The sequence below is a fragment of the Lactuca virosa genome, chromosome 8 (assembly GCF_052849685.1).
Source record: "Lactuca virosa cultivar CGN04683 chromosome 8, Lactuca_virosa_CGN04683_v6, whole genome shotgun sequence".
NCBI classification, from domain to species: Eukaryota; Viridiplantae; Streptophyta; class Magnoliopsida; order Asterales; family Asteraceae; genus Lactuca; species Lactuca virosa.
The window spans coordinates 39,643,234-39,657,633 of record NC_136433.1 but is presented as its reverse complement, the minus strand read 5'-3'; the positions used below and the strand labels follow the sequence as shown (position 1 = coordinate 39,657,633).

At 34.0% G+C, this 14,400-nt stretch overlaps 1 protein-coding gene across 2 annotated transcripts; it reads left to right on the top strand.

Moving 5' to 3' along the window:
• Window positions 1-496: 496 nt before the first annotated feature.
• On the top strand, window positions 497-3,902 carry LOC145133928 (uncharacterized). Of its 2 annotated transcripts, none has more exons than XM_079068869.1 (10): window positions 497-1,028; window positions 1,317-1,431; window positions 1,506-1,622; window positions 1,699-1,932; window positions 2,005-2,378; window positions 2,459-2,558; window positions 2,716-2,769; window positions 2,870-2,956; window positions 3,137-3,265; window positions 3,367-3,902. In XM_079068869.1, the coding sequence occupies exons 1-10, from the start codon at window positions 955-957 to the stop codon at window positions 3,682-3,684; spliced, it is 1,602 nt and encodes a 533-aa protein (XP_078924995.1). In that variant the 5' UTR covers window positions 497-954; the 3' UTR covers window positions 3,685-3,902. The 2 variants fall into 2 exon arrangements, with proteins under 2 accessions (XP_078924995.1, XP_078924996.1); XM_079068870.1 differs by having other exon boundaries at window positions 499-1,028; window positions 1,317-1,401.
• Window positions 3,903-14,400: the final 10,498 nt, after the last annotated feature.

Below are 14,400 nucleotides of genomic sequence, written 5' to 3'. Positions count from 1 at the left end.
TTTATGTTAATTTGGATTTTGTATGGTGTTTATATATATTTTTAATTATTCAGCAAAAAATAATACAAAATAGTAAAATGGTTATTTTTATAATGCAGCACAACAATTTAAATGTTCCAACCAAACAACATGTTAAGAATTCAGATCTCAAAAATTAAGACCTTTTTAAAAATTTAGATCTTAAAAATTTAGATGCTGTCAAATAGTCTCTTAATCAACATATCAAATTACAATAAACACTATACAAATTAGACCACACAAACAAATTTGAATGGTAGTTTTTATTAATAGAATTCTTCGATTATGATCTTACGATCACAAATTCACAATTTTATAAAACATAAAAACAGTCTTAAATAAAAATTTTGATTTTACGATTATGATTATCAGGTTTACCAATAAAAATCCGGAATCCAAAACTTTGAAGGGTAAAAATGAAAATCCCAATATTATTTATTGCACATGTATTTCCGAGTCGCACGTAATTCTATTTACAGACAGCAATGCAATTGCTTGCTGCTCATCTCCCCCACCCCGATGCGCCATTATTCAATTCATTCTCCTCTCTCTTTCTCTTTCTCTCTACACTCTTCGATATTCAATTTACACCTACTATGCTCGACCCCTCGTCCCTCAAAAGATTTCTTGTAATATATTCATCACCCACTCTGTATTTATGATGGATAATGACTGGTGTGGGGTTGTTCGTACATTTGTCGCTTTTCAGTTTCCACACCATTTACCCTAATATGGAGGGCTCTCTCTTCTTAAATGACGCTTCTTCATTCCCTTTTCTTTGATTTTTCATTTGCATTTCCCCCCGTTATCTGGTCCTAACGTAGTTTTCGATACAGCTTCGGGTTTCTAATACTGTGAATGCAGTTAATGATCGTCATCATAAACTGTCGGTGAGTGAGTTATTATATTTTCTTCATCTCCTCGTTGTCAACAGAAATGATGCCGAGAGTTAACTGTGATTCCACTACTCCTATTTCTCCTTTGTCTTCCCGCCACTCAAGCTTTCAAGGGTAAGCTTTCGATTTTTACTCTCATGTTGTTTCCCAAGCGTGTTTGTGTTAAAAGGGTATACGTAATTCGTTCATTGTTAGGTGGGTTTCGTGTATTCTGTTTATTTTAATAATCTCGCATCAATTAAAACAAGGGCATGCTTAATTCAATCATTATCAAATGGGTAAATTTTAAAGCAACTGCTTTTGTTTGTTTTTTCCTGCGAATTGATAGTCATGTTTGTAGGAACAGTTTCTGTGTTTTAGCTTTGTTTGTTCACCAAATTTGACTGTGGGTTTGTTTTGCAGTTGTTCCTGGAATAATGGGCAGATTAGCAAAGATGATCATGGGTCAGTAGACATGGCACCAAGACCTTCCTACAATTTCACCCCAGTCAGTCTTCATCTTACGATTACTTTTAGGGTTGATGAATTTGCAATTCTTCTTTTGAATGCCAATGATCCAAAATATTATTTTTTACTATATATTTGACACAGGATGCTAAATTGGGGAAAATATTGCTCGATCAATCCTCTGTTTGGTCGGAATCAGAGATGACACCATGTTCTACTTCGTTTTCTTCCATTGCTTCAAACGCCACCCCAAATTCAAAGGTTATTTTCTAGCAGATGCCTCTTTTTTTAGCTCGTATATGTTTTTTTAGCTTATCTTTGATGAATCTGCATACAGTCATCAATGGAATTGGTGAAAGAGATCACATCTCTTGAAACAGAAATAGCTCATTTGGAAAGTTATCTTCTTTCACTCTACCGGACAGCTTTTAAGCAACAGGTTCATAGCATCCCTTCCAAGGAGTCCAAACTAAACTCTGAAGCTTGGTTAAGTGGTTACCATGGTCAAATTCCCCCTCTTCAGGAGGGACTAAATCGTCATTCTACCATTCCAAATTCATCATCTAAAAAAGTAAGTTTTAAACTGATCTTATCAATTATCATATCCCCCACACCCCTCCATTTGACTTTTGAGTAATTGCAGGAGAGGAAAACTGCACGTAGCCTTGGGGATCACCTTGAAAGTCCTTATACCGAAAATACCCTTATTGATGGTCCTGATAGGCTTTCTGAAGATTTGATCAGATGCATATCTTCCATCTACTGTAAGCTTGGGGACCAAAATCAAAGTGGACCTTCTGTTTCTTCTGCTTCATCTCTGTCTTCTTCGGGTACATATTGTACTAGAAATATCTCTGATACATGGAGTCCTTATTGCACTGAGAGAGCTTCATGGGACAGTAAAAATGTAGGGGTAAAAGAGGAAAAAGGGCCCTATGCTAAGATGATTGAAGTTTTAAAAATAGGTGTAGATGATGATGGCTTCAGTTATGCTGCAAGGATGCTAAAAAGATTCAGGTAATTCTAAAATTCTAATTATTAAATTCAATGGTGTTAAATTTTGGGTATTTGTTCTAATTAGTTTTTAAATCGTGTAGAACATTGGTCAAAAAACTTGAGAGTGTTGACCCTGTGAAAATGAAGCGTGAACAAAAGCTTGCATTTTGGATCAATGTTCATAACGCTTTGGTGATGCATGTAAGTCTTTGTTTGTCAAAATGTCCAAAATACCCTTCAAAAGTAATCTGCATTTTTCGAAAAGATTAATGTTGAATTTTTCTTTAGACGTTTTTGAAAGAGACGTGATTTATGGGTTACTTGTTGAAATGGTGTTATGTGTTTTTTTTTTATGCAGGCATATTTAGCATATGGAACTCACAGTAACACAAAAAGTAATTCCATTTTAAAGGTAAAACATGTGCAACTCATTTTTCTTTCATTTCATTCGCATTAATAAATAATAAATAATCCATTTGTCTTAATTAAAATTTTGTATTCTTGTACTTCAGGCAACTTACAACATTGGAGGACAATCCATCAACGCATACATTATACAGATTGCTATATTAGGAATCAAACCACACTTTAGAGCACCGGTTTGCCTCTTATTTATTTCAGACACCATTTCTTAACATTCAAAGTAACAAAAAAGAATTACATTCGTTTTGACCATTCAATATTTTCTTGGTGGGTCCCATGAAACGAATATGGACTAAAAATAATACGAATAAATGATTTTCTTTTTGGTATGATTACTAATGTAAGTATTAAAACAGTGGCTACAGTCACTGCTATCTCCAGGGAGGAAGATGAAGATGGAGACTAGTAAACATGCTTATGCCATTGATTACCCTGAGCCACTTGTCCATTTTGCCCTTTCTTTAGGGGTGTTTTCTGACCCTGCGGTATGAAAATTATTTAGATATTTACATGTCTGCTATCTGCTGTGTACTGTCTACTACTGTCTACTGTGTACTATCTACTGATGATGGGTTTTTGAATGTAGGTTCGTATCTACAACGCGAAGAATGTGTTTCAGGATCTAAGGATTGCTAAAGAAGAGTTTATACAATCAACAGTGTATGTGAACAAAGAAACTAAAATATACCTACCGAAAATTTTGTATTATTTTGCAAAAGATATGGCATTGAGCATGACAAGTCTTTTGGAGATAGTTAATGCATGTTTGTTGGAAAAACAAGAGAAAGGCGTGAAAATGAGTGTGAAAGGTAAACCTGAAAAATACGTATATTGGTTGTCGCAGAGTTGTATATTTCGATACGTGATTCATCAAGGCACAGTTGAAGGAAGATTGTCAGTTTGATTTAAGCTTTTCTTTATTTTTGTGCATTTGTGAAGATTAGATAACATTTATTCTCTTGTTTTTAATAGAGATTTTAGGGTGTATAGAATTGTTTTAAGGATTATGAATAGTGCTTGAAAAACTCCATTAGTGTTCATATATTTGTCTTTTTCTGGGAGATCGATATTTGTATTGTATATGCAGATGACGTAGTTATGGGCATTCATGTCTTTTATCAAGAGTGAGTCCTTGTTCTGTCTTATTGGATGAGATAAAAATTAGCAAATGTTGTCATCTTGAAATGTATTACATCTTCAGTATAATATATGCCAAATCATGTTATGTCATATAATGCCCAACAACAAAATGGTTTGTAAGGTTTTGGGTTTGTGTCGCGTAATGTTATGTCGTAAGGCCAAAATGATGTCATTGTTTTTGTTATATATGCAAATGACATCGTTTTGAGGCTTTTTTTTGTTTTTGTTTTTCTTTTATGGAAAAACATAATGTAGGAATAAACGAGAATGATCACACACATAAAGACGTAATATATAATGTGGTTCGGTCCATGTGACTTAGATGAAATATTCTTATTCATGAGCTCAAACAAAGATAAAGAGTACAAGTACAATCAAAAGAGAAGACAACCTATAAATCCTAGCTAACAAACTCTATTTATAGACCGATAATTAGACATAAAAACTTGATGGCCCAAACGTATCCATTCTTAGGCCCAAATGAATGTTAACCAATCACAAGACGTCATGGATTAAGGCATCTAAGGTGATAACTAAATTGATATATTCTTATGAATAAAAGCAAAACCCTTTTTGGATTGTCCTCATAACCAGAAATAGTTACGAATAATATTAGAAGAGAGAATAAATGATTTATTAATTTATTATGTCATTAATAAATTAATTAGAAATTGTTTTAAATTTATTTAGATCTAATTGGAAATTAATTTTTGGTTAATTAGAGTTAAAGAGGTACAAGGGTTGGATTGTAGTTGTTCAATAGTTGAGCAAATGAGAGATTCTAAAACCCTCTTCATATGAACGGTTTTGAGGCTCCCCCAGAGGGGGTTCTAGAAGCCTCCTTAGCTGATAGAGATATTTGATTAAATCTGAATATTTTAATATTCAAATTGTAACACCAAGTTCCAAGTATATACTTCTTTTGTTGTTATGGAATTCGAACTCAAAAGAAAGAAAGAATTTCAATAGCTACGTGGTGGTGATATTAGTACCAAAACGTGGCGTTAATATGTTGACCACATCGCGTCGACTATTTTATGCTAAACCCTAATTCCGGGGTTTGTGTCATATTTAAGGGAAGTGAGGGCTAGGGTTTGCACACCCTCAGCCTCCATCACCTCCCTTTCACCCTCAAGAAAACTCTAGCCTCCTTTTTGACATTTGTGAGCTTCTGAGGTGTTTTTGGTGTCTTAAAGAAGAAGGAAGAGCTTTTAGTGCATAGATCCAGCTTGAATGCCTCATTATCATCTTCTAGCATATACTTTGTACCTTTATGAGTATTCAAGCTCCAAGCTTTATGCTTCTTTGTGCCTAGATCTAGACTTCCATGCATTATTCTCCTTGTTTAGGCTAGTTGGAGTGTTGAGATTCCATAAAGTTGGCAACTTTAATGATCCTTAGAGTCCCTTTATAGTTAAAGAAGTTAGATCTGAAGTTTGGTAGAGTTTTGAACTCATGCATGAGGTTTTGACCACTTTTTCACCTTTATGCCCTAACTTGAGCTCAAGACTTGCATAGGACATGCATGTCTATAAAACATCGATTTTTATGATCCTTTATGTAACGTCCCAAAAATTCATAGTAAAAATTTACTTTTAAAACATCAAACCCATCCAAACAAGTTGTTCCAAAACCAATCAAGTTGAATATATCAATTAAACATCAGAGTAAAAATCACAAATAACCAATGTGGAATAAACTCTGGGGGATGTTGTGCAGTCACGTCGGGCCCTTCCCTTTTGAACCGGAAGTACCTGAAACTATAAACATGAAACTATAAGCATAAATCTTAGTGAGTTCCCCAAAATACCACATACCATACATAGAATAGAGAATGTCATGTGCCAATCATAGTCTTACAATTACTATCATGCCATAAGTCGTATCATGATCTTTCCTTGCCAAGCCAGGGGCCAAAACCCGGGTCTTACAAACAAGTGCGAAGAGCTACCTCCTGGTCTTCCATGCAAGTATCATAAAGACAACTAGCATCCTACATATAACTGCCATGGTCCAGACCCTGGTCTTGCAAACAATTACCGGGAGCCATATCCAGGTCTTTCATACAATTGCCAGGGGCCGCCACCTGGTCTTCCTACATAACATAATCCAGTGGGTCGGCATTGGTGCCTTCGACCTACAAGTACAATGAGGAGACTCACCTCGATCGATAAACAAATAAATCTCACACACGAGTCCATGGTGCTGAAGTCTCTCCCACTAATCATATCCAAAACCAAACCCAAGTTAGAAATACCCCACTTAACAAGTACAAATACCAATACTAGCCCCATTTGGGCAAAAGACCATTTTGCAATTCTGAGTCCTCAACCCCTCACAGTTAACCAAAGGTTAAACTGGTCAAAAAGTCAACGGTCAACACCCAGTTGACTTGTGCCTTACGTAACCAATCTACACCCTGCGTACTTAGAGTATGCCCTACGTACTTAGAGTACGCCCTGTGTAGCATGCTGTTAAGCCATTTCCATTTATAACTCTTAATCCATAAAGACCAACCATCTATTGCTCAAACCTGGTCCTAATAAACGTCTAGAGTGATAAAGTTCCTAACTTTATGCCTTTGCATGGCTAATAAAGCTCAAATCCAAACTCTACTTTCCTAACACCTTCTAATGTCCAAAAACTCTTGCATGAATGAATAAGGACAGCCAAGATCCTATTTTTATGACTCCTCAATCTTAGAAACCACAAGGAAGGACAACTACAAGGCTTGGAGTAGCTTATACTCACAAGACACAAGATTATGGGACCAAAGGACATGAAAATCAAGAATCTAAAGAGATCTAACATATGGACCAACAAGATTCAAACTTTATACCTCCTGGAAGATGTTGAAGAAGAGTAGAGTTTGGATCTACAAGGGTTGGACTCCCCAAGCACACCTTCAATGACTTCTTTCTTCACAAAACACACAAAGAAACACTAAAATGCTTCAAAACCCTCACAAGATGGCTAGGGTTTCGAGTTATATTCTCAAGAGGGTAGAGGTTGGTGATAAGAAGGGCCTCAAGGGGTTAGAGTCCTTAAATGGGGCTCAAAACCCCAAAATTAAGGATTTTACTCTGTACAGTTACGCCTTGCGTAACATAAGCTACGCCCTACGTAGCTCTCTAAAAACGTGTCCCTTAGCAGCCACTATGCCATGCGTACTTAGAGTACGCCCTGCGTAGTGCAAAACTCGCCTTCTTCCAGCTCAACTTCAAACAACCATAACTTCTTTGTTTCAACTCTGTTTCCGGCATTCTTTATATACACATAAAGGTATTGACAAGCCCTACAGTCCTATCTAGTTACCTTTGGCTTATCACATACCGAACTAAAACCATAATCCATGCAAGAAGCCTGGGCTACAACTTTTCCCTTTCTTTCCATGGGTTCCAACATACGAATAAAGGGCTTAGACCTCATAACCAATATTATCAAAATTTAATAAGGTCCAACTTTACATTCTCAAAGCCCAAAGCCTTTGCATGACCAAATTACATCCCATAATCCCTAAGTTAAGGAACATCTGAAACAAGGTGTTACACTTTAGGTGTAAGAAAGCGTTCTGGAAAGTATGGATGAGTGGGTTAATGGATTAAGAGGTTAATGAATTAAGTTGGCCAGAGCAGCTCCCACGACGTGGAGGACTGACCTCCACGCCATGGCGAGAGGCGGCCTCACGACTGTTTTATCCTAAGGTTACCACGACGTGGCAGAAGCCTGACCACGTCGTGGCGACCGATTGTGAGACCTTCGACTGTTGACCGTTGACTTTTGACAAAGTTGACTTTTAGGTCAACTTGGGGGATTTAGCGCCATAGATTGAGGATTTGTCTCTATTTGATGAATAGATGACCCACGGTTCTTGTTTTCTAGTGAGCTGTGTGGATATCTGATAGTTTGTAAGGTGAGTTTTCTCATTATACTTTATACTGCAGTATGTGTCATTGTGTGTAGGATGTTGGTAGATATGATATTATTGTATGTGCTTGCTTATTATTGTTTTGGTGCATATATCGACATAGTGTGGCTGGGTTGAGGTGGTACTGCTTTGTGTTGTAGGCTAACATACTCGGGAGCGGTCCAGCTATATATTGTCAGCTCGGGAGCAGTCCAACTTTATGTTGTAGGCTCAAAAGGTTGTCCAGCCTTGTACTGTAGGCCTGGTATTCATGCATTGTATACGCATTGTTGTGTGGGGTATTTTGGGCGAACTCAATAAGCTATGACTTACAATTATGGATTTAAATATTTTTAGGTACTTCAGATGATCGGGGCAAGGAGAAGGCGTGATCGTACACATCCTCCTATTGCGTTATGTTTTGAGAGATGATTTTATACTCTGATTTCTATGATTTTGTTTTGGAAACAATGTTTGTTTATTCTATGGAATTTATGAAACTGTCTTTTAAAAATGAAAAATTTTATCATGGTTTTTGGGACATTACACAAATTAGGGTTTATCCCAGATATCTGACAATTATAAATAGATCCCATAAGGTATAATTTTCTGCCAACTATCCCTTGTGAAATCCATAGAAGAAATTACCAACCCTCTCCTCTCTCTCTCTCTCTCTCTCTCTCTCTCTCCAAATTGTTCCTTAGTTTCCAGGGTTTGGGTGTGAGCCATTAGAGGCAACCATAATTTAGGTGCTAGCTTTCTGAAGCGGATATGAGGATTCAAGACTACTATATAGAATTGTAACACTAAAGGTATGTGATATTATCTATGAGTTTCAATTATAGCTAGGGTTTATGATTGTTTCTATAGTATGTTGTTGTAATGAGAAAAGACATAGATCTCTAGGTTGCATGAGCCCATAATTAGATTTTATAATGTTTCCAGTGTGCAGTAACGTTTAATGTAACCTAGAAAACTCATTGGTGGTATCAGAGCCTAGGGTTCTTTCTATTATATATGCATAATTGAAACTGCAATCAAAACAAAAAAAATTCAAAAACCTTACTGTTTGTCGAGCACGATGCCCCCTATGCTTGGTGCGGAGTGCCCTATGTTCTGCCATATCCGGATTTTCTTGCCTTTTTCCTTTTTAAGGAACATTAATTGATAATTAATAGTTATCTTAATTAATTAAAATCTAAACTTTTAATTATGTGATGCGATAAATCCTAATTCGAAATCAAGGAAGATATATATGGAATTGATATTATTTAATTAATAGTTTAATTAAGCTAATTCATAAAATATTATTAATATTAATTATTTGAATATTAATTATTTAAAAGTTAAATCAATTAATTAGATTCAAACCTCGTATTCTTAAAATGTTTAAAATACACATTTACACACACACACACACACACACACACACATATATATATATATATATATATATATATATATATATATATATATATATATATATATATATATATATATATCACTAGTACAAAATTGAGCTTTATCCACGTAAAAAACTTGTAATTAAAGACATTTTATGTTGTTTTTTTTTAAGAACATGAGATGAAAGGTCGCGTAATTGAAGATAAGTTATGTTGTCGTTCAATTGTAGTGAGTATAACTCATGAAAACCTGTCATTATAGGTCAAACCCGTCATTATATGCTAGGGTGTTTTTGAAGATATATTTATCTTATATTGATAACCGTCATGAATAATAAACTTATAATGATGTGTTTTTTTTCCTAGAGTCATAAATGTTCATTTACGACCACCGTTTATAAATATTATCGCGACCATTGTAGAGTTTTGGAGACACAAATGTAATGAAGCTGTAAGGATAAACTATCTTTACTAACATGTTTAATGGTTTATCATTACTATTGTTTACATACACCGACAAATAAAAAATTAAGACATCACAAAAAATGATCTATACTAACATGTTATTTCTTTTATTATGATTATTGATCACTTTTAGTGACATGTTTAATATTATATCGTGAATATTGTGAACGTTTACTCACTCACAAACAATTAGACGGTGATCATAAAATATTTATAGTGCTATGTTTTTTCATATAGAGTGATAAATGTTCACTTACAGTCACTGTTTATAAATATTATCGTGGCCATTATAGATTTTTGGAGACCCAAATATAATTAAGCTGTAAGGATAAACTATCTTACTAACATGTTTAATGGTTTATCATTACTATTGTTTACATATACCGACAAATAAAAAATTAAGACGTCACAAAAAATGATCTATACTAACATGTTATTTCTTTTATTATGATTATTGATCACTTTTAGTGTCATGTTTAATATTATATCGTGAATATTGTGAACGTTTACTAACTCACAAGCAATTAAACAGTGAGCATAAAATACTTATGGTGATGTGTTTTTTCATATAGAGTGATAAATGTTTACTTACAGTGACTGTTTATAAATATTATCGCGACCATTGTTGACTTTTGGAGACACAAATGTAATTAAGATGTAGGGATAAGTTATGTTTCCTAACATGTGTAATCGTTTATCATTATTATTGCTTACATACACGGATAAATAAAGAAATTAAAAAGTCACAAAAAAATGATATATACTAACATGTTATTTCTTTTATTATTATTATTGATCACTTTTAGTGACATGTTTAATATTATGTCGTGAATATTGTGAACGTTTATTCACTCACAAGCAATTAAACGGTAAGCATAAAATACTTATAGTAATGTGTTTTTTCATATAGAATGATAAATGTTTACTTACAGAGACCGTTAATAAATATTATTGCGGCCATTGTTGGATTTTGGAGACACAAATGTAATTAATTCGTAAGGATAAGTTATCTTTCCTAACATGTTTAATCGTTTATCATTACTATTGTTTACATACACCGACATGTTTAACCCGTCACAATATGTTTTTTATTATTTATATTGTAGAATGTTTTTTTTTAATTTAATTGCATATATATTGGCCACCTTTCATTACTATGACGCGCAAAAACGAAAATATCAAATATAATGTAATAAAAAACTATTTTTTAATAATAATAAATAAAAAGTTATTACATCAAAAACATACATACAAATATACAATGATAAACTAAACTATACTTATCCCTAGCCCGGTTGTTGGGCAATAATTTATGGGCTACTTTTAAATAGGTTGTCTTTTCTTGGGCTTTTGTATTTCATTATTTTCTTCAACTATATGTATATTTAAATCCTGTAACAACATAAATTAAAATAGGTGTGAAACATGCATTAAAGCAAACATGCAAAAGTAGTGTATATAATTAACTAATAGAATCGTTTACAAAAAATTATAATGTTTAATTAATGAATATAAATATTAATATAACTTATGCAAATAAAGTACCTTAGGATCCAGGATTACAAGATATTTTTTCCCAAGCCACAAAAGAACCTATTGCATTCTTAATTATTAACGGGCGTTTGTTATCTCCGTTTGGTATGCAGGCAGATGACTTTATTGCTTCATCCACAGAAACTCTATAGTAATCAGCCGTCAGTGGCTTTCCATGTATTTTCTGGTTTTCATCGGTAGAATACATGACAAAACCCTTTGCAGCAACATTGTTATGTTGAGCTACTGACAATAAATATTTTATCGTCTACATATACATACACATATTATTAATAAATGTATAAGTATAAAGTTTAATTCAGTGACATGTATATCTCTGTAAACATGTCGAATATACATACTTTGTTCAGTTGATGCATTGTCTTGGGTTGAGATGCTGCTATTCCTTTTCAGTTGAATTCCCAGCTTGTGGCTCCTCACACGTAGCTGTAACATTTTCTTCACCTTCATTCAGACTTTCCTGAAAATAGTTGACCATGTTTAGTCTACGAAATACAGTTAAAAATATTGGAAAATAAATGTACAAAACATATTATTGTATTAATTAACTTACATGGTGTTCGACCTGTTTGGGGGGTATTTGAGATGTCGATTTACCCATAAAATTATTTTTCCTTTTCTGGGATGACAATATGCGATGAAAGCATTAGTTAGCAACCCATTTTATTAAAAATTATCATAAAAAATTCACTTACTTACTTTTTTTGTAAGAGCCTTTGTTGGAGGTGGAGTAGTAGTTATTGGAGAGTATGCGTGATTAATGATAGGAAGAACTGCAACCTCATCAGATACTCAACTTGGCACCCTAGATCTTGATTTGCATTTATTTACTTCTGTAGCCTTTGCTGAAGGACAAAAATTGTTTCTTTTGATAAGGATCTGGCTCGAGGCAGATCCCAATATCTGGTTGGAGTGACTCCCGTGCCAACCCCTCTTGCAAATCCACCATGATCTTTGCCAAAGACCAGTGAAAGGGCATCTGTGGCTGGTTCAAGAATGGTTTTTCCTTCTTCAATTGCAGTTTCATGAGTGATCTAGAAAAAAATGTATGACAAATAAATATAATATTAGCTAGAATTAACAAACACCAAAACCAGATATATATATTCATAACAGTTGAAATATATCGATCAATGGACTTACTAATTTTTCTTTTAATTTAGCATACCCCCCACGTCCCATGTTATGTGGGTAAAGGGACTTTGCTCGAGTGACTTTTCCCTTATCAGAACTGACCTTCAACACAGAGTCATAAATAAAAGAATGTCATCAAATGATTTATAAATTAGTTCAAAATATAACAAGATTGCTTTTCATGAACATAATTAACATTAATTTAGACCAATTTTGTAACCTTGATTGGTTTTGATTGTACAGTTTCAATGAATGCGCGCCAATGCCTTTTTTTGATAACCGAACGATACTGAGGTGGTCTAAACTAATTTTTAAATATCATACTTAATTTGAATTTATTAGTTTTTGTAAATGGTGGTAGAATTGTAATCAAACTAATTTTAATGATCATTTAATTTATAGAATTGAGTTTTGATTCATTTAAGTATTTATATTGAATTTACAAATGATATTAATTAGATTATATTTTTTTCTTAGAGTCTTTTATTTTAAGTTATTTAAAATTTTATATTGAATTAATTTACATTATATTAAGCACACTAGAGGAAACAAAAAACATAAATAGCATTAATTTAAAAGTTAAAACTCAAACATGACAAAATAGAAACAAAAAGTCTATATGTTTCCTAAAAACTCATCTTGACTCAAGGTATGGTCATCAATGGTTTTCATGGCCTTCTCAATCCTCTCAACCAATTCCTTCTTCCTCTCGATTTCTTCATGCAGATAAAACGAAGAAGCATTGCGTGCTCCAACAGGTGAAATATGCTCTAACAAATCTCTATGTTTGTCCAGGTTTTGTTGTTATTGTAGTTGCTCGAATTTTAATCCCCATTTCCTGTATTTCCCACATTCATTGTGGTGTTTTTATCATTTCACTTACTTTTGCTTCATAGTTTTCCACCATGATTTGTTTTTGCTGCTTCATCTTCGATGAGCTTGAAGAAAAGGACGTCATGATGAAGAAACACAAATTGTGGATGGAGAACCTCTATAACTTGATGGTTAATTTGATTGATTGCTTTGATTTATCTGAAGTAGGGGTTTATTTATAGAGTCTATTGGAAAATCAATACCAATTAATGACATGGGGGTAGGTGAACAAATTTGGTAACCAACCTGATATTATAAATGCTCTCTTAGATATTTTAGAAAAAGCAGAAAATATTGCCAGTTCTACACTTCCATCTATATATAAGATCAATCTATCCTTTTTCATTTTGCACTCTCATGTTGTTTTATACTTCCTATTTTGGAAGTGTGATCATCACATATCCAGGTAATTAAGAACTCAAACGACATGGCTGCCAAACCCAACACTATAGACAATGAAGCTCTTCTCAAAGTCATTAATAACGACAACAAGAATGATCTCGAACTGAAAGCTTGTATACGCTCCATGATCGCTGAGACTTGCAAGGAATACGAAGAGAAGGTTGAGATGGTTCAATGCATCACTACCATCAAATCATCTCTCAAACAAATGCAGGCAACATTTTTCTTGATAAGTGATAAAAGAAAGGATGTTCGTGTGATGGTGGGTTGCACCTGATCCCACATCAGCTTGGAAGGAGAACTAAACACTCCTTATAAGGGGTGTGAATACCTTCATTGTCACAACGCGTTTTAAAGTCGTGAGGGCAGTAGACCCCATAAGAACTCTGCAGTTAAGCGTGCTCGGGTGGGAGTAGTATCGGGATGGGTGACCCCCTGGGAAGTCCTCGTGCCGAGAGGCTCAAAGCGGGCAATATTGTGATATGTATGGAATGACTAATGGGAGGGCTATGTAGACATTAGGCTAACCACTAAAATAGATACAACGAGTAAAGTCCATCATAAAAGTCACGTCTAACAAAATGTTATGAATTTAAAAAAATAATAATAAACAAGTTAAAAAAACGTAAAAAAATCAGTAAATAAGAATATTTTTTTAAAACAGTCAAGTTTTGGAATGCATGTTTAATTTGGTATGGAATGACTAATGAGAGGGCTATGTAGACATTAGGCTAACCACTAA